This window comes from Physeter macrocephalus, chromosome 5, assembly GCF_002837175.3.
Source record: "Physeter macrocephalus isolate SW-GA chromosome 5, ASM283717v5, whole genome shotgun sequence".
Lineage (NCBI taxonomy): Eukaryota > Metazoa > Chordata > Mammalia > Artiodactyla > Physeteridae > Physeter > Physeter macrocephalus.
In genome coordinates this window covers 47,389,217-47,412,212 of record NC_041218.1, presented here as the reverse complement: position 1 = coordinate 47,412,212, position 22,996 = coordinate 47,389,217, and the positions used below count along the sequence as shown (strand labels likewise).

The 22,996-nt window shown below is 38.4% G+C and overlaps 1 protein-coding gene across 3 annotated transcripts in view; it reads left to right on the top strand.

The window, feature by feature from the left end:
- Positions 1 to 22,996, top strand: part of ZNRF2 (zinc and ring finger 2) — a 111,919-nt gene that overhangs the window by 48,236 nt on the left and 40,687 nt on the right. For 2 of the 3 annotated variants that reach the window (XR_003679824.2, XR_003679823.2), the window contains exon 1: positions 17,033 to 17,129. Coding sequence is in view for 1 of the 3 variants with exons in the window: in XM_024132002.3 (XP_023987770.1) it covers positions 8,799 to 8,894 (96 nt within the window). In the remaining 2 variants the exon portion in view is untranslated. Of the gene's footprint in view, positions 1 to 8,798; positions 8,895 to 17,032; positions 17,130 to 22,996 lie in introns of those variants that run through there. The other variant, XM_024132002.3, reaches the window with a different exon arrangement.

The following is a 22,996-nucleotide window of genomic DNA, read 5'->3' as shown; positions in this document are numbered from 1 at the left end:
ATACTATCATGAAAGACAGAATATAAAAGTCTGGGAAACTGTTTTAGATACTTTACATTGATCTTTTTTCTTTTTGAAAACTTTTAGATTTTGTTCTTTATTCCCTAATGCTCTGTTATTTCCTGGTAATGTACTTTGGTATGGCTCTTTATTTTCAGTTGTTGTATGGGTACATTCTTTCAATCTGTATGCTCATGAGCTTCAGTTTGGGAAATTATGTCTTTGATAGTTTCTTCCTCTTTTTTCAATTCTGTTTCTAGCTGATTAGATGTTAGACCACCTGGATTGATCTTCTGATTTTATTATTTACTCTCCTGTTTGACTTTTGGTTTTACTTCCTGGGAGATTAAAAAAGATGAGTGATGGATTAGGCTAAGAATTAGGCTCTGGATCCAGAAGGCCGGTTTGAATTCCGCATTGCCAATTTCTAACTGTGTGATCTTATATAAGTTAATTACGCTTTCTTTTTTATCTGTAAAATAGGGTTAATATTGAATAGCAGTGCCTAACCCAGAGGATGTGAGGATAAATAAGTTAATTCATCCAAAGTGCTTAGATAATTTCCTGGTACATAGTAAATGTTAATTGTTACTATCATTTGGCATCATTATTATACCTCAAAGTTAATACTTTAACCATCTATTCGAATTCTTAATTTCTACCAAAAGTTTAATTTTCCAGAGCTTTTGTTTGCTTCTCTGTTCCTAGTTTTATAGCCTCCTGTTCTTATTTCATGGATGTAGTATCATCTTGAATTATTGGGACAATTGAGGAAATTTGGAAAAAACCTCCAACATATAAGGTGGACACCAAAACAAATATATAGAAACAAAATTAAATAAATAGAAACAAAAATAAATAGAAATCTTTTAATTAGTTATAAGATTTTTGGGGTGTCAGCAGTGTTGAAGTTTTTTTGTTTTCTGCATTGACTGTTTTATCATAGTTTCCCTTTTCTATTAATTTGTTTTGGTGTCCATCTTATATGTTGGAGGCTTTTTCTAGATTTCCTCATACTTAGGTTCAAATTATATTTGGCAGTAATATACTTAAGTATCATGTTCTCATTGTGTCATATCAGGGAGCACAGATAGCTTGCCTTTTTGTTGGTGATACTAAATTTAGACATTTGTTTAAGGTAATGTCAGCCAGTTTCTCCATTTTAAAAGTACCTTTTAATCTTTGTTAATTAAGTGATTTGGGGTTGATATTTCAGAATGTGTAATTATCCATTTGTACTTTCTCATTCTTATTAAATTTAAAATATTTAATTTATTTCATCCATTTTGATGTTTAGATTGTCCAAACTTGACAGGGAGAAGCCCTTTGAAACTGGCTTCTGTGCCTTTTTGTGTGTCCATATCAGTTTTTGAGCACTTCCTTAATCTGGCACAAGATATTCAAGGCTCACCTTTTACTCCCTGCCCCAGTCTTAGAACCAGCCATTTTTTCAAGGATCCCTGGTTCCTTTTTGTGGGGGGGAATGATATTTAGAACCCAAGATCTGGCGGTGGATCCTTTTTGCTACTGAAGTGTCATTGCTTCTAGGCTCTTTTAGTGGACTGAGCTAAATAAGTTTGTGTGTGTGTGTGTATGTGTATATTTTTCTTTGTATTTATTTGATATATAGTTAAGTTCAGTTGTTTCCATTTATATTTACTTTTACTAGGGACTTTCCTCATCCTTTTTTATTTTTAATTTTTGACTACATATATTATTAACATTGTTCAAAAGTCAAAAACTTTATTACTTGGTGCAGCCAAATAAATAAATAAAAAAACTTTATTAAAAGGTGGACTCAGGAGTACCTTCTTTAAGTTTTTCTTTCACTACATTCTCATTTACCACCTGTAGGTAACATGTATGTAAACCTTTTTTTTAAAAAGTTTTTTTAAAAATTATTTTATTTATTTATTGTTTTTGGCTGTGTTGGGTTTTCGTTGCTGCACACAGGCTTTTCTCTGATTGTGGCGAGCGAGGGCTACTCTTCACTGCGGTGCGAGGGCTTCTCATTATGATGGCTTCTCTTGTTGCAGAGCACGGGCTCTAGGCGCATGGGCTCAGTAGTTGTGGCTCGTGAGCTCTAGAGCGCAGGCTCAGTAGTTGTGGCACATGGGCTTAGGTGCTCCGTGGCATGTGGGATCTTCCTGGACCAGGGCTTGAACCCATGTCCCCTGCATTGGCAGGCAGATTCCCAACCACTGTGCCACCAGGGAAGCCCCTGTAAACCTTAATTAGAAATTTATCTTCCCTTGTTTTTCTTTTTGCAGGTATACACATACACATGTATTCTTAGTTACTCTTCTTTCTTGCACAGTAGCTAGCATAACATATGCCTGCTTTTTCACATTGTTTTTTCCACTTAATATAGCCTGGGTATCTGTTCATATCAGTTTATAGAGACGGTTCTCATTTCTTTTTTATAGTTGTGTAACTCAGTTGCATAGATGCATAATTGTTTATTCACTGAATCTCTTATGTGTTTACAGTATTATGCTATATCAAAGTGCCACAGTAAATTACTGTGTGTGTGTGTGTGTGTGTGTGTGTGTTTTAATTAAAATATAAATGTATTATGTCTTGAGGTTCTGTGAGTAAGGTAGGACCAGTAGATGGGCTTCCCACTTGGGATCTCTCAGGCAGTTGCAGTTGGAAGTTGGGATTGTAGTCATCTGAAAGTCAGAGTAACTCAACATTCAAGGTAGTTCACTCAGTATGCCTGGAACTTAACGATATTGGTTGTTAGCTCAGAGTTCAGCTTGGGCTGTCAGCTGGAATGCCTACCCATGACCTCTCTATGTGCCTGGGACTTCCCAGAGCATGTCAGCTTGGTTTGAGAGGGAATGTCCCGAAAGTGAGCATCCCAGAAGGCCCAGATGGGAGCTGCAAGCCATCTTAAGATTTATCTCAGAAATCCCAGAATATCAGTTATGCATTCCATTGATCAAGCAAGTTATTAAGGCTGGCCCAGATTCAAGGGGAGGAGAATTAGACTGCTTGATGTGAGGAACAGGATGCATGAAATTGACAGCAGCTATCTCTGAATAGCTTTTTGTTGGGGGAATGATATTTAGAACCCAAGATCTGGGGGTGGATCCTTTTTGCTACTGAAGTGTCATTGCTTCTAGGCTCTTTTAGTGGACTGAGCTAAATAAGTTTGTGTTTGTGTGTGTGTGTGTGTGTATATTTTTCTATATAGGTAGGTTGCTAGTGCACTTTCTAGCAACCATAACTCACATCCCTTCCATTTGTAAAGCATACTCACTTTGTTCCTAAGACCGAGACAGTCTCATCCCATTAAGGGATCAATTTGAAGTCCAGGATCTTGTTACCTAAGTCAGGTCCAGATATGGTTGAAGCTTCTTAGGTGCAGTTCCTCCAGTACAGCACCTTGTAAACAGTTTCTCTTGACCTGAAGACCTTTACAGAGATCTTTATTGCTCCATACGGCTTTGAGTTATTATCTAGTATCCTTTCATTTCACTTTGTAAGACTCCATTGAACATATCTTGTAGGGCAAGGCTAGTGGTAACAAACTCCCTCAGCTTTTGTTTATCTGGGAATTTCATAATTTCTCCTTCACTGTTTTTTTTTTTTTTTTTTTCCCGGTATGTGGGCCTCTCACTGTTGTGGTGGCCTCTCCCGTTGCGGAGCACAGGCTCCGGACGCGCAGGCTCAGCGGCCATGGCTCATGGGCCCAGCTGCTCTGCGACATGTGGGATCTTCCCGGACAGGGGCACGAACCCGCGTCCCCCGCATCGGCAGGCGGACTCTCAACCGCTGCGCCACCAAGGAAGCCCCTCTCCCTCACTTTTGAAGAAGTTTTGCTGGATATAAGATTCTTAGTTGACAGTTTTTTCCTTTGAGCACTTTAAATATATCCGCCAACTGCCTTCTGGAGTCCAAAGTGTATCATGAGAAATCTGCTTGTAATCTTATTGAGGATCGCTTGTATGTAATGACTCACTTCTCTCTTGCTGTTTTCTATATTTTCTGTTTGTCTTTTGAAAGTTTGATTATAATGTATCCTGATGTGGCCTCATCTTACATGGAGGTTGTTGAGCTTCTCAGATGTTTTTATTCATGTCTTAAATCAAATTTGGGAAATTTTCAGCTATTATTCAAATATTTACTCTCTTCTCTATTCTCCTTCTGAGACTCCCAAATGCATATTTTGGTTTTCTTGTTGGTGTCCCACAGGTCTCTCTTAGACTCTGTTCACTTTTTGCAAACTTTTTTCTTTCTGTTCCTCAGACATGATAACTTCTATTGGCCTATCTTATTGTTCACTGATTCTTTCTTCACCTTGTTCAAATCTGCCTTTGAATCCCTCTAGTGAGTTATTCGTTTCAGTTATTATACTTTTCAGCTGTAGAATTTCTTCTTCGTTTCTATTTAAGTTTTCTATCTATTGATATTTTGTTCATACATCATTTTCTTGAGTTTCTCCACACCTTTCTTTAGTTCTTTGAGCATCTCTAAGGCATTTTAAAGTCTTGTTCTAGTATATCTGCCATCAGTTCTTTTGCATGGACAGTTTCTGCTGATTTTTTTTTTTCTTTGAATGGGCCATACTTTCTTGTTCATTTGTATGCCTTATTTTTTGTTTTTTTTCTGAAAACTGGACATTTAAATCTAATAATATGGTAACTCTGGAAATCAGATTCTGCCCGTTCCCTGGGGTCTGCTGTTTTTTATTATTGTTTATTTGGGTGTTGTAGGCTGTCTCTGTGCTAAGGATCATCAGCCTGAGGTATAACTTTTCAGGCCTTTTCGGACCCTTTACTGAATCTGCGTAGTCACTTCCTAATTTTCCTCATATAACCAATTGTTTTGAAATGTGCTAGTCTTTAATGTCTGGCTCTCCAAAGGGAAAAAAAGAGAAAAACGAAGAGGGGCAGAGAGGCACAATCCCTTTAAATCCCCTTGAAGTCTCTTCAGCTAGAGGGGAAGGGGCTTACAACAATAGAGGGAGGTCCAACAACAGTGACTGCCTTTTTCTTTGTCTGTACCTTCTGGATCAGAAGCAGCAATCAGAGCACAGATTCCCAGTATTTGGAGCACAAGGTCCTTTTTGCCTACCCTCACTCCTATAATCTGTGTGCAAGGTGCTCCAGGAACAAGTGCACCACTGCCTGCCATGTGGCTGGGATGGGGGGAAGGATAACTGCCTCTGTGCTAAGAGCTGAAATTAACTGCGATGTATTGTCCAAGTCTTCCTTCCTTTGGAAGTTGCAAGCCTTCAACAGATTCCAGACTTCCAAAATAGTTCCTTCAAACAAATTCCGCCCATTCAATTTTTGTCTAGGTGGGGAGGTAGATTCCCTTAGTGCTTCCTACTTCGCCATCTTCCCATAATCCTCTATCTGTGCATGTGTTTTCTGGTATTGTTGGGGGCATACCTTCAAGGAGAGATCCTAGAAGTGATATTGCAGGATTAGAAGGTAAATACACAGGTAATCTAGTTAGATGTTGTGAAATTACCCTCTGTAGAGGTTGTACAATTTTGCACTCCTACTAGCAACATATGAAAGTACCTGTTTCTCCACAGCCTCACCAACCATGTGTTGTCAAACTTTTGAGTTCTTGCCAATCTGGGATGAGTAATGATATCTTAATGTAGAGATAAAGTAAAGCCCAAGGAGAGAAAACAGTATGTACAAAGAAACACCTGGATTTTTAGTTAAAACAGAGTGAATTAAACACATGTGTTTCTTTCCTCCCTCCTTAACACACTAAAATGAGAGTAAAGAAATAAACAGAAGAACTTGAGAGGAAAGTGCTTCTTTCATTATGACACTGTGCAGTTTTTCATGTGTTTAAGGGTTAGTTGCATATCTTTCTTTTTGGTGAGATGTCTGTTTAAAACTTTTGCCCATTTTTCTAACAGGTGTTTGGTTTTCCTCATTTTTTTCAGAGTTCTTTGTATATTAAGGATATTGTCCTTTTATGATAAGAGTTGTAAATATTTTCATTAGTCTTTTGAATTTGTTTCTGCTGTGTTTTCATGTGCAAATTTTTTTCTTTTATTGCATTATGTTTATGAGAGAAGCCCTGAAGAGCTGTTTGGAAGCTTTATATGTAAGACTAAGACTTGTGAACAGACAAGGATCTCTTGCTGTTTCATCCTGTGGAACTTTTGATTTAAGAGAAGACTCTACCAATTTCTTGGTAGAGATAGAGAAAAGGCGATTGTTGGGAAGGGCCCTTTTCCATACATAGATATTTATTTATTCCCTTGTTTTTTTCCCTTCCCCTTGCTGTGCCTGGTGTCCTCAAGCCAATCTATTTTGGGTCTTTTTTTTCCCTGTAGTAGACCTTCATTCTTCTGCTCTATTTCGGGAACTGTAGTTGCTTGGCTATATGTCATGGTTTGGAGACTTGGGATCTTTTTTATTAAGTCTTTCAGTCAGTCTAGATTTTGACCTCATGCCTCACCATTGTCTTGGGAAGTTATTGGAGGTATAGATTCCTGAGTCCTTCGAGAATTATGTAGTGAGAATTGGCTTACTTCTGCAGACATTTAGGATGTCTGTTTTCTCAGTCCTGTTAATTCCTTCATCTGTTCTCATCTGCTGCTGTCTCCTTTCAAGTTCTTTATCTTGTTATATTTATTCTCACTTTTAGTAGGTTTTAGGTGTAAGGAGAAAGAAACACATCAATCTGTTGTATTTAATTAGAAATGCAGTGGTTCTTTATACATACAGTTTCCTTAGGCTCTACTTTGTGGGCAGTTGGATGGCTCTCAGTGGTTCATGGTATTGCACTTTTGTTTGATAAATTAGAGTTTATGTGCCAGTACTCAGATGATTTTGATCAGCAGTTGGAAAATTGTTTACCTTTTTCTTTTTTTTTTTTAAGTCCTGTGTAACTTCAAGGGAAGAAAGTTTTTACAATTTTAAGCAAAAGATTGTTATTGGTCCTGGAAATAGGAGTGCTGCTTGAGAGTCTCTTTGTCTTCTCCCCATTTGATCCATATTTTGCAGTATTGCTATAGTCTGTGTTTGGGGATTATAGCTATTTTGTAGTTTAATTTTAGATTAATCCTCTTCGCTTTTCTTCTTTTTAATTTTGGTGGTTTTGAAGAAGTGGGAAGTAAACATACCTTTATTCCTTTCTTTTAAAATGTATTTAATACAGTGTGAAAAACAGTGCTCAAAAACATGGATTTCATTTAAGAAGTCGAATAACTGGGTTAAGTACCCATGCCAAAACCTTTTCGTATTCAGTAAAGCTTTGCACGAGGTATGACTCTAGTCTGACATGTTGGGTTGCAGTGAGTTTCATGTCACCACAAAGGGAGGAGAGTGTCTGTAAGAACACACATGTACTAGAATTAGAGCTACCAGAATCTGAGGCAGCTTTAGGGGCTGTTTTTTGTTTTTTGGTTGTTTTTTTCTTTTCAGCACCCTTCTTATTAGTTGTTGTCTTTCACAGCACTTTGCTCCTCTCTGCACATCTGCTCTAAGATCTCCATGTGAACCATTTTCCTGTGCTTACTGATAGTTTCTGTTCTCTTATAAATTCAGCCTACAGAATAGACACCCCACCCCACCCCAATCTCTCTTACCTTTACTTACATGTAACCTTTCTGCTTCAGCTGTCTACAGCTGACCAGTGTACTCTCTTGCTGTTTCTTAAGTCATATTTCCAATAAAAACAAATTGGCCCCGACCATCTTTTTGTGCCACCCTGGTTTGTTGTTCCTAACCAAATGATAAATGGACTTTCTTGGATCAATTCACTACTCAAGCAGGTTGGGGATGTTGGAGAAGGGAGCAGTAGGTCAGCAGGGAAGCAGCAAGGAACCATGGATGGACAGTTACCCTTGGTAAGTGAGGGAGCAGGATAGAGCTGAATGCATAACATTTCCTCCTTCAGTCTACCAGTTTATTTTTAATAGAGTACTTCAGGCAAATACTTAGTTCAGATTGAATATTGTAGGAAACCAGCTAATATTTGTGTCAAAATTGACTGAGAAATCTGCTGTTTGGTGCTATTTTCTGTTTGCATTGTGACTTTAGTAGCATGGTATGGCCGTAAGACCACTATAGTAGGAGTCAGGATAGATTCTAGACCTGATTTTGCTGTTCTGTGAAAGGTTTCACTTTCTTCATCAGATTAATTTTTAAAAGGTCAGTGGAGTAGAATAGTTTCTAAGGTACTACCTAGCTATAAAACCTTGCGACTCAAATTGTACTATAACCAAGCTGGGAAAGGTACTTCCTGCAAGGATGGTCAGAATACACAACTATTATAATGAAATCGGAAGTTCAGATTAATGTAAAAAATTAGAAACCAGGGCTTCCCTGGTGGTGCAGTGGTTGAGAATCCACCTGCCGATGCAGGGGACACGGGTTCGTGCCCCAGTCCGGGAAGATCGCACATGCTGCGGAGCGGCTAGGCCCGTGAGCCATGGCTGCTGAGTGTGTGCATCCGGAGCCTGTGCTCTGCAATGGGAGAGGCCACAACAGTGAGAGGCCCGCGTACCACAAAACAAAACAAAAAGTTAGAAACCAGAACGATTGGACCCATACATTAGAAAACGGTGCGAGAGTTTTGTAGTGAACTAAATTCTCATTTAAGCTTGTTTTATTTGAAATCGGATGCTGTGTATAAACTGATTTAAGTCATATATTATAGTCACAAACTGTTTTCCCAACTTAAGTTGCACATAGGTAGTGTATTAGTGTAAGTGTAATATTGAAGTTTGAAATTATTCTTCTTCTCTGCTTTTTTAAAAAGCATAGTTGGATATTCAAAATAGTGAAGTAACATGGATTTCTTTTACTTTTTAGGATTTAAGTGTCCTGTATGCTCAAAATTTGTACCCTCAGATGAAATGGATTTGCATCTTGTGATGTGTTTAACAAAGCCAAGAATAACTTATAATGGTAAGTCCAGTGCTTTAAAATAATACTTTAAATTAGAATTATCTTAGATTTTATGAATTTCATGTTTCAGGTAAAAGTTAAAAGGCCAGGAAGGACTATCTGTGATCCCTGAGCTAACTGGTATCCTAATTATGTCTGGTGCTTTGGCTGTGCCATTCTTACCTGACCACAATCTCCAGATACTCAAAACCGTAGGAGAGATTTTCAATGTAGTCCTGGTACATTTTGAAATAGACTTGAAAAAAAAAATGGATTAAAAAAAAAAGGAATAGTTCATTTGTGACTTTAGATGAATAGAATGAAATAAAGGAAAAATGAGAGCTTTTTTCAGAATTTTATAGATAAAAAGACAAACTTCAAAATCTGTGAAGAAATTTTAGATTTTTCAAATGTAAAATTTTGTTTGAAATAGAATGAGTTAAGAAGAGTACCAGTAAACAATGAAGCCAATTGAAAGATTGACTTCTTGATCAGCAAATGTTTTTTCAGTACCTGTCAGGTATGAGGTATATAGTGTTAGGAACTTGGAATATAGCAATGAATAAAACAGATGGATCCTACAGCCTAAGATCAACCAAAGGTTAATCCATGTAGTAACACTTAGTCAATAATCTGAGATTTCTCCTCAGATTACAGAAATCTTGTTGGGGTAAAATTTAACACTGAAGTGAACACGTTATTTTGAGTAGCTTTTTTGCAAAATGATTTAGGAATCTCTGTCTTGATAAGGTAGTGCTTCAGCCACACTATTATAGTAATAATTGAGCACTTTTTCCCATTTTCCAGTGTGTAAGTAAAAGTAGCTTTTAGCATTTCCTTTGAATAGTAAATGTACCTGTTGATTATTATATATAAACCTTTCTGCATTAGGAAATTGAAATGGCTACTTTTCATAATCTAGTTGAGATTTAGTTACTTAAGAAATAAAAGACATTTTTATTCAGTTTCAAAATTTGAGGTAAAATTGATTGGGCTTGTTTCTTATACTTACTCTATTATCTTATCATTACCCTCCATAATTATTATGTTTTTTACAAGTGTTTTTAAAATATATATCCTTAAATCTTAAGACTCTGGCCTTGAATTTTAAAAGCCAAGTGTATTTCCTTTTACCATATAACATATTTGCATATAATCTTAGTATTTTGTTTATTTACTTTTTGTGTAATGTATTTGAATATAGTCTTTTTATGTGTTGATATTTGGCAGTTTTTAATTTCCTGATTTAACTGTGCTCAAGTCATTAAAGTTTTCTACTAGATCACTTGTTTGGTGGCTTAAAAAGCAATATGTAACCTTCTGCTTGGGGATACTGTGATCCAAGAATTCAGGTTTTAAATATTTGACAGTATTCCAATTTAGAAATTAGTAAACAATGCAAAAAGTAAATAAAGTTGCAGCCATTTTTAAGAATGGCTTCCTACTTTATGGTAGTTAGACCTGAAAATTTTTAATTTGTTACCTATAGATTAATGTCTATAAACATTCACAACAAGAGGCAAAAACAGCTTCTTTATAAACATATATGATTCTTGAATTTTTAAAATGTGGACAGTGGCCAACTGTGAGTTAAAAGAAGGAGGAGCTGTGATTGACGGGTTTAGGTTAGATAGAGGTGGCAGATTGGTAATGTACTTTCCCATCATAGGCTAGGAGAATTCTAAGGTTTTGAAGGCAGAGCCCTGTAGGGGAGGAAAAAATAATCCCTTTACCTTTCTGAGTTCTTGGCTGAGACCCCTGTAATAAAAGACAGATTAACAAGAGGAAAACAAATACAAGTTTATTAACAAGTATACCTCCTGGTGTACATAGGAGGTACCCAGGGGAAAAATGAGCTGATCTCCAAGGTGGTTTAGAGTGTGGGCTTAAATAGCATCTTCAGCTAAAGACAAAGAAGAAAGTGAGGGTGGAGAGGCCAGTTGTGGGGGGTCACCAGGAAAATCATGACAAACAAGAGGTCTGTTACGCAGATATAGGTTAGTGCCTGCTCCACTGAGAATATTCTCTTGGAATAAACTTTGTGATTTAGAGCAGCCCTCCTTCTCTTCCTGGTAGTGAGAAGGAAGACACCCTTGCAAATGGAGAGTTCTTCTGTTCAATATTATATAACAGCCTAAATGGGAAAAAAACAGACACATGTATATGTATAACTGAATCACTTTGCTTTACACCTGAAACTTTCACAACATGGTTAATCAACTATGCTCCAATATAAAATAGTTTTTTAAAGTAAATTTCCCTTACTAAAGGGTAACTTCTACTTTCAGAGCTTCTCTTGAGTCTGCTATTTCTCAGTAATTTAAAAAATAATCCTTATGCCAAAGAAGCATATTTTAAGGTAGCATATTCTGCTACCCTTCAGTCACCAAAATCTGTTCTATCAAGGATATGAGCGTGTGTGAGAACCAGCCCCTTTAACACGTAAGCAATAATCTAAGATTATTAAGTTTAGAACAAGGTGAGTTGGAGAATCCTGAAATGGAATCATTTTAGTTAGCTGGACTCCTCATAGCTTCATATTTTAATTCCTAAAATTTGATTTTGTAGAGAGAGATGCATTAGAGAGATGAGGTCTCTAAATTGTGTTAATACTCAAACAAGAATTTTATTCAGTGTAGTGCTTATTAACTAAAACCTTTTGCAGCCTTTCCTAAAGTAGCTAGATCTATAATATTTAAATTTATTTGTTAAGTGTATATTAATTGAACTGTCTACAGACATTCACAGTTAGCAAGGAGAATAGTTGGGCTTATTTTTCAGGCTGGGTATTATTTGTAGTCAAACTCCTGAATAGGATGAATTCCAGAAATTTGAATATAACTTGGTGATTCGGAGTTTCAAATTCATATTCACAGAGATGATATTCTGCATGCTGGTTTGATTTACCAGGCTAGCCCACAGAAGCTTTCTTATTGTTTTTTAATCTGTAATATATTCAAATACCCAAGTCCTGGCAACTGAAGAAGAAAATTGACTCGCCAGGTGGAAGCTCTCAGGATTTAGGCAACTGGCTCAGCCGAAGTTCAGGTAGGCTTCTCTTGTGGAGCACGGGCGCTAGGCACGTGGGCTTCAGTAGCTGTGGAGCGCGGGCTCAGTAGTTGTGGCCCACGGGCTCCAGAGCGCAGGCTCAGTAGTTGTGGCGCACAGGCCTAGTTGCTCCACGGCATGTGGGATCCTCCCGGACCAGGGATCGAACCTGTGTCCCCTGCATTGGCAGGTGGATTCCCAACCACTGCGCCACCAGGGAAGCCCTGTGGTTGAGGTTTTGTTTTGTTTTGTTTTGTTTTGTGGTAAGCGCACCTCTCACTGTTGTGGCCTCTCCTGTTGCAAAGCACAGGCTCCGGACACGCAGGCTCAGCGGCCATGGCTCACAGGCCTAGCTGCTCTGCGGCATGTGGGATCTTCCCGGACCGGGGCATGAACCCGTGTCCCCTGCATCGGCAGGCGGACTCTCAACCACTGCACCACCAGGGAAGCACTGTGGTTGAGTTTTAACCACAAAATGTGGATTCCTAATAGTGGTTTTATTTATTTTTAAAAATACATTTATTTATTTATTTATGGTTGTGTTGGGTCTTCGTTGATGCACGTGGGCTTTCTCTAGTTGTAGCGAGTGGGGTCGTTGCGGTGTGTGGACTTATTGCAGTGACTTCTCTTGTTTCAGAACATGGGCTCTAGGCGCGTGGGCTTCAGTAGTTGTGGCTCACGGGCTCAGTAGTTGTGGCTCACGGGCTCTAGAGCGCAGGCTCAGTAGTTATAGCACACAGGCTTAGTTGCTCCACGGCATGTGGGATCTTCCCAGACCTGGGCTTGAACCCGTGTCCCCTGCATTGGCAGGTGGATTCCTAAGTACTGAGCCACCAGGGAAGCCCAAAATGTTTGTTTTTAAATCATTAAAAAATGAATAGGAAGTAAGTAAAAAAACAAGATATATTGTGAATAAGATGAGAATTGAACTCTTTAGACATTAGTCACTGAAATTAAAATCTCAACTGATAGGTTAAGCAGCAGATTAGACATAACTGCAAGGAGCATTAGTAAAGTATAAGATGGATCTGAGGAAATTACACAGAGTGTAATAGAGAGGTACATGGCATGGAGCCTGTAACAAAAGATCTACCATACATACGGTAATCTCCTAAAAAGAGATGGAATTGACTTCTGGTTTCCAGTTCCACATGTAAGAAGTCTGGAAGTAGCCACTCAGTCCTAAAAACAAGTCAAAAGCCAAACAGACTGAAAAATCAACAACTCTTCTTAGATCCATAAGAGATGGGAAGACACAGGGCAAACCACCGCCCCCGCAGATTGTGGAGATAGGCAAATACAGAGAGTCAGGGGTTTCAGCTTACTGCAGCAGACTCAGTGGGAACCAGTGCCAGGGTAAGGAAAACCTGGACTGTAAATGTTGAATTGCTGGGGGGCTCAGTGTGGACAAATCTGAGAGTTTAAAAACTCCAGGGAGATCCCCACAATATTTTAAGATTTACCACTAGGAGCTGAACCAGGTTCCCACGGTAAATGTCAGAGAAAAATACCCTTCTCCTTCTGGCAGGGGGAAGGGAAAATGAATTATCTTGAAATATGCCAGAGGACTCTTAACAAGGTTTGCCTCAAGGGAAACTAATTAACCAGAGCCTAACTGACCTGGGAGAAGGGTAATACTCAACTCGGGCCCACTCTAGCCATCCTGTTCTACCTAATGCAGGAGAAGAAATCCTGAGAAACACTTTTTTGTTTGGTTTTTTGTTTTCTTAAATTTTTATTTGAGTATAGTTGATTTATAATGTTGTGTTAGTTTCAGGTGTACAGCAAAGTTCCATTGTATATATGTACCACATCTTCTTTATTCATTCCTCTGTTCTTGAACATTTAGGTTGCTTCCATGTCTTGGCTATTGTAAGTAGTGCTGCAGTGAACATTGGGGTGCATGTGTGTATCTTTTCAAATTATGATTTTCTCTGGGTATATGCTGAGGAGTGGGATTACTGCGTCACATGGTAGTTCTGTTTCTCATTTTTTAAGGAACCTCCATACTGTTCTCTATAGTGGGTGTACCAGTTTACATTCCCACCACCAGTGTAAGAGGGGTCCCTTTTCTCCACAACCTCTTCAGCATTTATTGTTTGTAGATTTTTTTGATGATGGCCATTCTGACTGATGTGAGGTGATACCTCATTGTAGTTTTGATTTTCATTTCTCTAATGATTAGTGATGTTGAGCAGCTTTTTATGTGTTTGTTGGCAATCTGTATCTGTTCTTTGGAGAAATGTCTGTTTAGGTCTTCTGCCCATTTTTGGATTGGGTTTTTTGTTTTTTTTGATATTGAGCTGCATGAGCTGCTTGTATATTTTGGAGATGAATCCTTTGTCAGTTGCTTCGTTAGCAAATATTTTCTCCCATTCTGAGGAAGCTTTATATGTAAGACTAAGACTTGTGAACAGACAAGGATCTCTTGCTGTTTCATCCTGTGGAACTTTTGATTTAAGAGAAGACTCTACCAATTTCTTGGTAGAGATAGAGAAAAGGCGATTGTTGGGAAGGGCCCTTTTCCATACATAGATATTTATTTATTCCCTTGTTTTTTTCCCTTCCCCTTGCTGTGCCTGGTGTCCTCAAGCCAATCTATTTTGGGTCTTTTTTTTCCCTGTAGTAGACCTTCATTCTTCTGCTCTATTTCGGGAACTGTAGTTGCTTGGCTATATGTCATGGTTTGGAGACTTGGGATCTTTTTTATTAAGTCTTTCAGTCAGTCTAGATTTTGACCTCATGCCTCACCATTGTCTTGGGAAGTTATTGGAGGTATAGATTCCTGAGTCCTTCGAGAATTATGTAGTGAGAATTGGCTTACTTCTGCAGACATTTAGGATGTCTGTTTTCTCAGTCCTGTTAATTCCTTCATCTGTTCTCATCTGCTGCTGTCTCCTTTCAAGTTCTTTATCTTGTTATATTTATTCTCACTTTTAGTAGGTTTTAGGTGTAAGGAGAAAGAAACACATCAATCTGTTGTATTTAATTAGAAATGCAGTGGTTCTTTATACATACAGTTTCCTTAGGCTCTACTTTGTGGGCAGTTGGATGGCTCTCAGTGGTTCATGGTATTGCACTTTTGTTTGATAAATTAGAGTTTATGTGCCAGTACTCAGATGATTTTGATCAGCAGTTGGAAAATTGTTTACCTTTTTTCTTTTTTTTTTTTAAGTCCTGTGTAACTTCAAGGGAAGAAAGTTTTTACAATTTTAAGCAAAAGATTGTTATTGGTCCTGGAAATAGGAGTGCTGCTTGAGAGTCTCTTTGTCTTCTCCCCATTTGATCCATATTTTGCAGTATTGCTATAGTCTGTGTTTGGGGATTATAGCTATTTTGTAGTTTAATTTTAGATTAATCCTCTTCGCTTTTCTTCTTTTTAATTTTGGTGGTTTTGAAGAAGTGGGAAGTAAACATACCTTTATTCCTTTCTTTTAAAATGTATTTAATACAGTGTGAAAAACAGTGCTCAAAAACATGGATTTCATTTAAGAAGTCGAATAACTGGGTTAAGTACCCATGCCAAAACCTTTTCGTATTCAGTAAAGCTTTGCACGAGGTATGACTCTAGTCTGACATGTTGGGTTGCAGTGAGTTTCATGTCACCACAAAGGGAGGAGAGTGTCTGTAAGAACACACATGTACTAGAATTAGAGCTACCAGAATCTGAGGCAGCTTTAGGGGCTGTTTTTTGTTTTTTGGTTGTTTTTTTCTTTTCAGCACCCTTCTTATTAGTTGTTGTCTTTCACAGCACTTTGCTCCTCTCTGCACATCTGCTCTAAGATCTCCATGTGAACCATTTTCCTGTGCTTACTGATAGTTTCTGTTCTCTTATAAATTCAGCCTACAGAATAGACACCCCACCCCACCCCAATCTCTCTTACCTTTACTTACATGTAACCTTTCTGCTTCAGCTGTCTACAGCTGACCAGTGTACTCTCTTGCTGTTTCTTAAGTCATATTTCCAATAAAAACAAATTGGCCCCGACCATCTTTTTGTGCCACCCTGGTTTGTTGTTCCTAACCAAATGATAAATGGACTTTCTTGGATCAATTCACTACTCAAGCAGGTTGGGGATGTTGGAGAAGGGAGCAGTAGGTCAGCAGGGAAGCAGCAAGGAACCATGGATGGACAGTTACCCTTGGTAAGTGAGGGAGCAGGATAGAGCTGAATGCATAACATTTCCTCCTTCAGTCTACCAGTTTATTTTTAATAGAGTACTTCAGGCAAATACTTAGTTCAGATTGAATATTGTAGGAAACCAGCTAATATTTGTGTCAAAATTGACTGAGAAATCTGCTGTTTGGTGCTATTTTCTGTTTGCATTGTGACTTTAGTAGCATGGTATGGCCGTAAGACCACTATAGTAGGAGTCAGGATAGATTCTAGACCTGATTTTGCTGTTCTGTGAAAGGTTTCACTTTCTTCATCAGATTAATTTTTAAAAGGTCAGTGGAGTAGAATAGTTTCTAAGGTACTACCTAGCTATAAAACCTTGCGACTCAAATTGTACTATAACCAAGCTGGGAAAGGTACTTCCTGCAAGGATGGTCAGAATACACAACTATTATAATGAAATCGGAAGTTCAGATTAATGTAAAAAATTAGAAACCAGGGCTTCCCTGGTGGTGCAGTGGTTGAGAATCCACCTGCCGATGCAGGGGACACGGGTTCGTGCCCCAGTCCGGGAAGATCGCACATGCTGCGGAGCGGCTAGGCCCGTGAGCCATGGCTGCTGAGTGTGTGCATCCGGAGCCTGTGCTCTGCAATGGGAGAGGCCACAACAGTGAGAGGCCCGCGTACCACAAAACAAAACAAAAAGTTAGAAACCAGAACGATTGGACCCATACATTAGAAAACGGTGCGAGAGTTTTGTAGTGAACTAAATTCTCATTTAAGCTTGTTTTATTTGAAATCGGATGCTGTGTATAAACTGATTTAAGTCATATATTATAGTCACAAACTGTTTTCCCAACTTAAGTTGCACATAGGTAGTGTATTAGTGTAAGTGTAATATTGAAGTTTGAAATTATTCTTCTTCTCTGCTTTTTTAAAAAGCATAGTTGGATATTCAAAATAGTGAAGTAACATGGATTTCTTTTACTTTTTAGGATTTAAGTGTCCTGTATGCTCAAAATTTGTACCCTCAGATGAAATGGATTTGCATCTTGTGATGTGTTTAACAAAGCCAAGAATAACTTATAATGGTAAGTCCAGTGCTTTAAAATAATACTTTAAATTAGAATTATCTTAGATTTTATGAATTTCCTGTTTCAGGTAAAAGTTAAAAGGCCAGGAAGGACTATCTGTGATCCCTGAGCTAACTGGTATCCTAATTATGTCTGGTGCTTTGGCTGTGCCATTCTTACCTGACCACAATCTCCAGATACTCAAAACCGTAGGAGAGATTTTCAATGTAGTCCTGGTACATTTTGAAATAGACTTGAAAAAAAAAATGGATTAAAAAAAAAAGGAATAGTTCATTTGTGACTTTAGATGAATAGAATGAAATAAAGGAAAAATGAGAGCTTTTTTCAGAATTTTATAGATAAAAAGACAAACTTCAAAATCTGTGAAGAAATTTTAGATTTTTCAAATGTAAAATTTTGTTTGAAATAGAATGAGTTAAGAAGAGTACCAGTAAACAATGAAGCCAATTGAAAGATTGACTTCTTGATCAGCAAATGTTTTTTCAGTACCTGTCAGGTATGAGGTATATAGTGTTAGGAACTTGGAATATAGCAATGAATAAAACAGATGGATCCTACAGCCTAAGATCAACCAAAGGTTAATCCATGTAGTAACACTTAGTCAATAATCTGAGATTTCTCCTCAGATTACAGAAATCTTGTTGGGGTAAAATTTAACACTGAAGTGAACACGTTATTTTGAGTAGCTTTTTTGCAAAATGATTTAGGAATCTCTGTCTTGATAAGGTAGTGCTTCAGCCACACTATTATAGTAATAATTGAGCACTTTTTCCCATTTTCCAGTGTGTAAGTAAAAGTAGCTTTTAGCATTTCCTTTGAATAGTAAATGTACCTGTTGATTATTATATATAAACCTTTCTGCATTAGGAAATTGAAATGGCTACTTTTCATAATCTAGTTGAGATTTAGTTACTTAAGAAATAAAAGACATTTTTATTCAGTTTCAAAATTTGAGGTAAAATTGATTGGGCTTGTTTCTTATACTTACTCTATTATCTTATCATTACTCTCCATAATTATTATGTTTTTTACAAGTGTTTTTAAAATATATATCCTTAAATCTTAAGACTCTGGCCTTGAATTTTAAAAGCCAAGTGTATTTCCTTTTACCATATAACATATTTGCATATAATCTTAGTATTTTGTTTATTTACTTTTTGTGTAATGTATTTGAATATAGTCTTTTTATGTGTTGATATTTGGCAGTTTTTAATTTCCTGATTTAACTGTGCTCAAGTCATTAAAGTTTTCTACTAGATCACTTGTTTGGTGGCTTAAAAAGCAATATGTAACCTTCTGCTTGGGGATACTGTGATCCAAGAATTCAGGTTTTAAATATTTGACAGTATTCCAATTTAGAAATTAGTAAACAATGCAAAAAGTAAATAAAGTTGCAGCCATTTTTAAGAATGGCTTCCTACTTTATGGTAGTTAGACCTGAAAATTTTTAATTTGTTACCTATAGATTAATGTCTATAAACATTCACAACAAGAGGCAAAAACAGCTTCTTTATAAACATATATGATTCTTGAATTTTTAAAATGTGGACAGTGGCCAACTGTGAGTTAAAAGAAGGAGGAGCTGTGATTGACGGGTTTAGGTTAGATAGAGGTGGCAGATTGGTAATGTACTTTCCCATCATAGGCTAGGAGAATTCTAAGGTTTTGAAGGCAGAGCCCTGTAGGGGAGGAAAAAATAATCCCTTTACCTTTCTGAGTTCTTGGCTGAGACCCCTGTAATAAAAGACAGATTAACAAGAGGAAAACAAATACAAGTTTATTAACAAGTATACCTCCTGGTGTACATAGGAGGTACCCAGGGGAAAAATGAGCTGATCTCCAAGGTGGTTTAGAGTGTGGGCTTAAATAGCATCTTCAGCTAAAGACAAAGAAGAAAGTGAGGGTGGAGAGGCCAGTTGTGGGGGGTCACCAGGAAAATCATGACAAACAAGAGGTCTGTTACGCAGATATAGGTTAGTGCCTGCTCCACTGAGAATATTCTCTTGGAATAAACTTTGTGATTTAGAGCAGCCCTCCTTCTCTTCCTGGTAGTGAGAAGGAAGACACCCTTGCAAATGGAGAGTTCTTCTGTTCAATATTATATAACAGCCTAAATGGGAAAAAAACAGACACATGTATATGTATAACTGAATCACTTTGCTTTACACCTGAAACTTTCACAACATGGTTAATCAACTATGCTCCAATATAAAATAGTTTTTTAAAGTAAATTTCCCTTACTAAAGGGTAACTTCTACTTTCAGAGCTTCTCTTGAGTCTGCTATTTCTCAGTAATTTAAAAAATAATCCTTATGCCAAAGAAGCATATTTTAAGGTAGCATATTCTGCTACCCTTCAGTCACCAAAATCTGTTCTATCAAGGATATGAGCGTGTGTGAGAACCAGCCCCTTTAACACGTAAGCAATAATCTAAGATTATTAAGTTTAGAACAAGGTGAGTTGGAGAATCCTGAAATGGAATCATTTTAGTTAGCTGGACTCCTCATAGCTTCATATTTTAATTCCTAAAATTTGATTTTGTAGAGAGAGATGCATTAGAGAGATGAGGTCTCTAAATTGTGTTAATACTCAAACAAGAATTTTATTCAGTGTAGTGCTTATTAACTAAAACCTTTTGCAGCCTTTCCTAAAGTAGCTAGATCTATAATATTTAAATTTATTTGTTAAGTGTATATTAATTGAACTGTCTACAGACATTCACAGTTAGCAAGGAGAATAGTTGGGCTTATTTTTCAGGCTGGGTATTATTTGTAGTCAAACTCCTGAATAGGATGAATTCCAGAAATTTGAATATAACTTGGTGATTCGGAGTTTCAAATTCATATTCACAGAGATGATATTCTGCATGCTGGTTTGATTTACCAGGCTAGCCCACAGAAGCTTTCTTATTGTTTTTTAATCTGTAATATATTCAAATACCCAAGTCCTGGCAACTGAAGAAGAAAATTGACTCGCCAGGTGGAAGCTCTCAGGATTTAGGCAACTGGCTCAGCCGAAGTTCAGGTAGGCTTCTCTTGTGGAGCACGGGCGCTAGGCACGTGGGCTTCAGTAGCTGTGGAGCGCGGGCTCAGTAGTTGTGGCCCACGGGCTCCAGAGCGCAGGCTCAGTAGTTGTGGCGCACAGGCCTAGTTGCTCCACGGCATGTGGGATCCTCCCGGACCAGGGATCGAACCTGTGTCCCCTGCATTGGCAGGTGGATTCCCAACCACTGCGCCACCAGGGAAGCCCTGTGGTTGAGGTTTTGTTTTGTTTTGTTTTGTTTTGTGGTAAGCGCACCTCTCACTGTTGTGGCCTCTCCTGTTGCAAAGCACAGGCTCCGGACACGCAGGCTCAGCGGCCATGGCTCACAGGCCTAGCTGCTCTGCGGCATGTGGGATCTTCCCGGACCGGGGCATGAACCCGTGTCCCCTGCATCGGCAGGCGGACTCTCAACCACTGCACCACCAGGGAAGCACTGTGGTTGAGTTTTAACCACAAAATGTGGATTCCTAATAGTGGTTTTATTTATTTTTAAAAATACATTTATTTATTTATTTATGGTTGTGTTGGGTCTTCGTTGATGCACGTGGGCTTTCTCTAGTTGTAGCGAGTGGGGTCGTTGCGGTGTGTGGACTTATTGCAGTGACTTCTCTTGTTTCAGAACATGGGCTCTAGGCGCGTGGGCTTCAGTAGTTGTGGCTCACGGGCTCAGTAGTTGTGGCTCACGGGCTCTAGAGCGCAGGCTCAGTAGTTATAGCACACAGGCTTAGTTGCTCCACGGCATGTGGGATCTTCCCAGACCTGGGCTTGAACCCGTGTCCCCTGCATTGGCAGGTGGATTCCTAAGTACTGAGCCACCAGGGAAGCCCAAAATGTTTGTTTTTAAATCATTAAAAAATGAATAGGAAGTAAGTAAAAAAACAAGATATATTGTGAATAAGATGAGAATTGAACTCTTTAGACATTAGTCACTGAAATTAAAATCTCAACTGATAGGTTAAGCAGCAGATTAGACATAACTGCAAGGAGCATTAGTAAAGTATAAGATGGATCTGAGGAAATTACACAGAGTGTAATAGAGAGGTACATGGCATGGAGCCTGTAACAAAAGATCTACCATACATACGGTAATCTCCTAAAAAGAGATGGAATTGACTTCTGGTTTCCATTTCCACATGTAAGAAGTCTGGAAGTAGCCACTCAGTCCTAAAAACAAGTCAAAAGCCAAACAGACTGAAAAATCAACAACTCTTCTTAGATCCATAAGAGATGGGAAGACACAGGGCAAACCACCGCCCCCGCAGATTGTGGAGATAGGCAAATACAGAGAGTCAGGGGTTTCAGCTTACTGCAGCAGACTCAGTGGGAACCAGTGCCAGGGTAAGGAAAACCTGGACTGTAAATGTTGAATTGCTGGGGGGCTCAGTGTGGACAAATCTGAGAGTTTAAAAACTCCAGGGAGATCCCCACAATATTTTAAGATTTACCACTAGGAGCTGAACCAGGTTCCCACGGTAAATGTCAGAGAAAAATACCCTTCTCCTTCTGGCAGGGGGAAGGGAAAATGAATTATCTTGAAATATGCCAGAGGACTCTTAACAAGGTTTGCCTCAAGGGAAACTAATTAACCAGAGCCTAACTGACCTGGGAGAAGGGTAATACTCAACTCGGGCCCACTCTAGCCATCCTGTTCTACCTAATGCAGGAGAAGAAATCCTGAGAAACACTTTTTTGTTTGGTTTTTTGTTTTCTTAAATTTTTATTTGAGTATAGTTGATTTATAATGTTGTGTTAGTTTCAGGTGTACAGCAAAGTGAATCAGTTATACATATATCCACTCTTTTTTTTAGGTTTTTTTCCCATACAGGTCATTACAGAGTACTGAGTAGAGTTCCCTGTGCTACACAGTAGGTCCTTGTTAGTCATCTGTTTTATATATAGTAGTGTGTATATGTCAGTCCCAATCTCTGGATTTATCCCCTTACCCCCGGTAGCCATAAGTTTGTATTCTACATCTACGACTCTACTTCTGTTTTGTAAGTAAGTTCATTTGTACCCATTTTTTAGATTACATATAAGCGATATTATATGATATTTGTCTTTCTCTGTCTGACTTCACTCAGTATGACAATCTCTAGGTCCATCCATGTTGCAGCAAATGGCATTATTTTGGTCTTTTTTATGGCTGAGTAATATTCCATTGTATATATGTACCACATCTTCTTTATTCATTCCTCTGTTCTTGAACATTTAGGTTGCTTCCATGTCTTGGCTATTGTAAGTAGTGCTGCAGTGAACATTGGGGTGCATGTGTGTATCTTTTCAAATTATGATTTTCTCTGGGTATATGCTGAGGAGTGGGATTACTGCGTCACATGGTAGTTCTGTTTCTCATTTTTTAAGGAACCTCCATACTGTTCTCTATAGTGGGTGTACCAGTTTACATTCCCACCACCAGTGTAAGAGGGGTCCCTTTTCTCCACAACCTCTTCAGCATTTATTGTTTGTAGATTTTTTTGATGATGGCCATTCTGACTGATGTGAGGTGATACCTCATTGCAGTTTTTTTTTTTTTTTTTCGCGGTACGCGGACCTCTCACTGTTGTAGCCTCTCCCGTTGTGGAGCACAGGCTCCGGATGCGCAGGGCTGCTCCGCGGCATGTGGGATCCTCCCGGACTGGGGCACGAACCCGTGTCCCTTGCATCGGCAGGCGGACTCTCAACCACTGCGCCACCAGGGAAGCCCCCTCATTGCAGTTTTGATTTGCATTTCCCTAATAATTAGTGATGTTGAGCATCTATTCATGTGCTTTTTGGCCATCTGTATGTCTTCTTTGGAGAGATGTCTACTTAGGTCTTCTGCC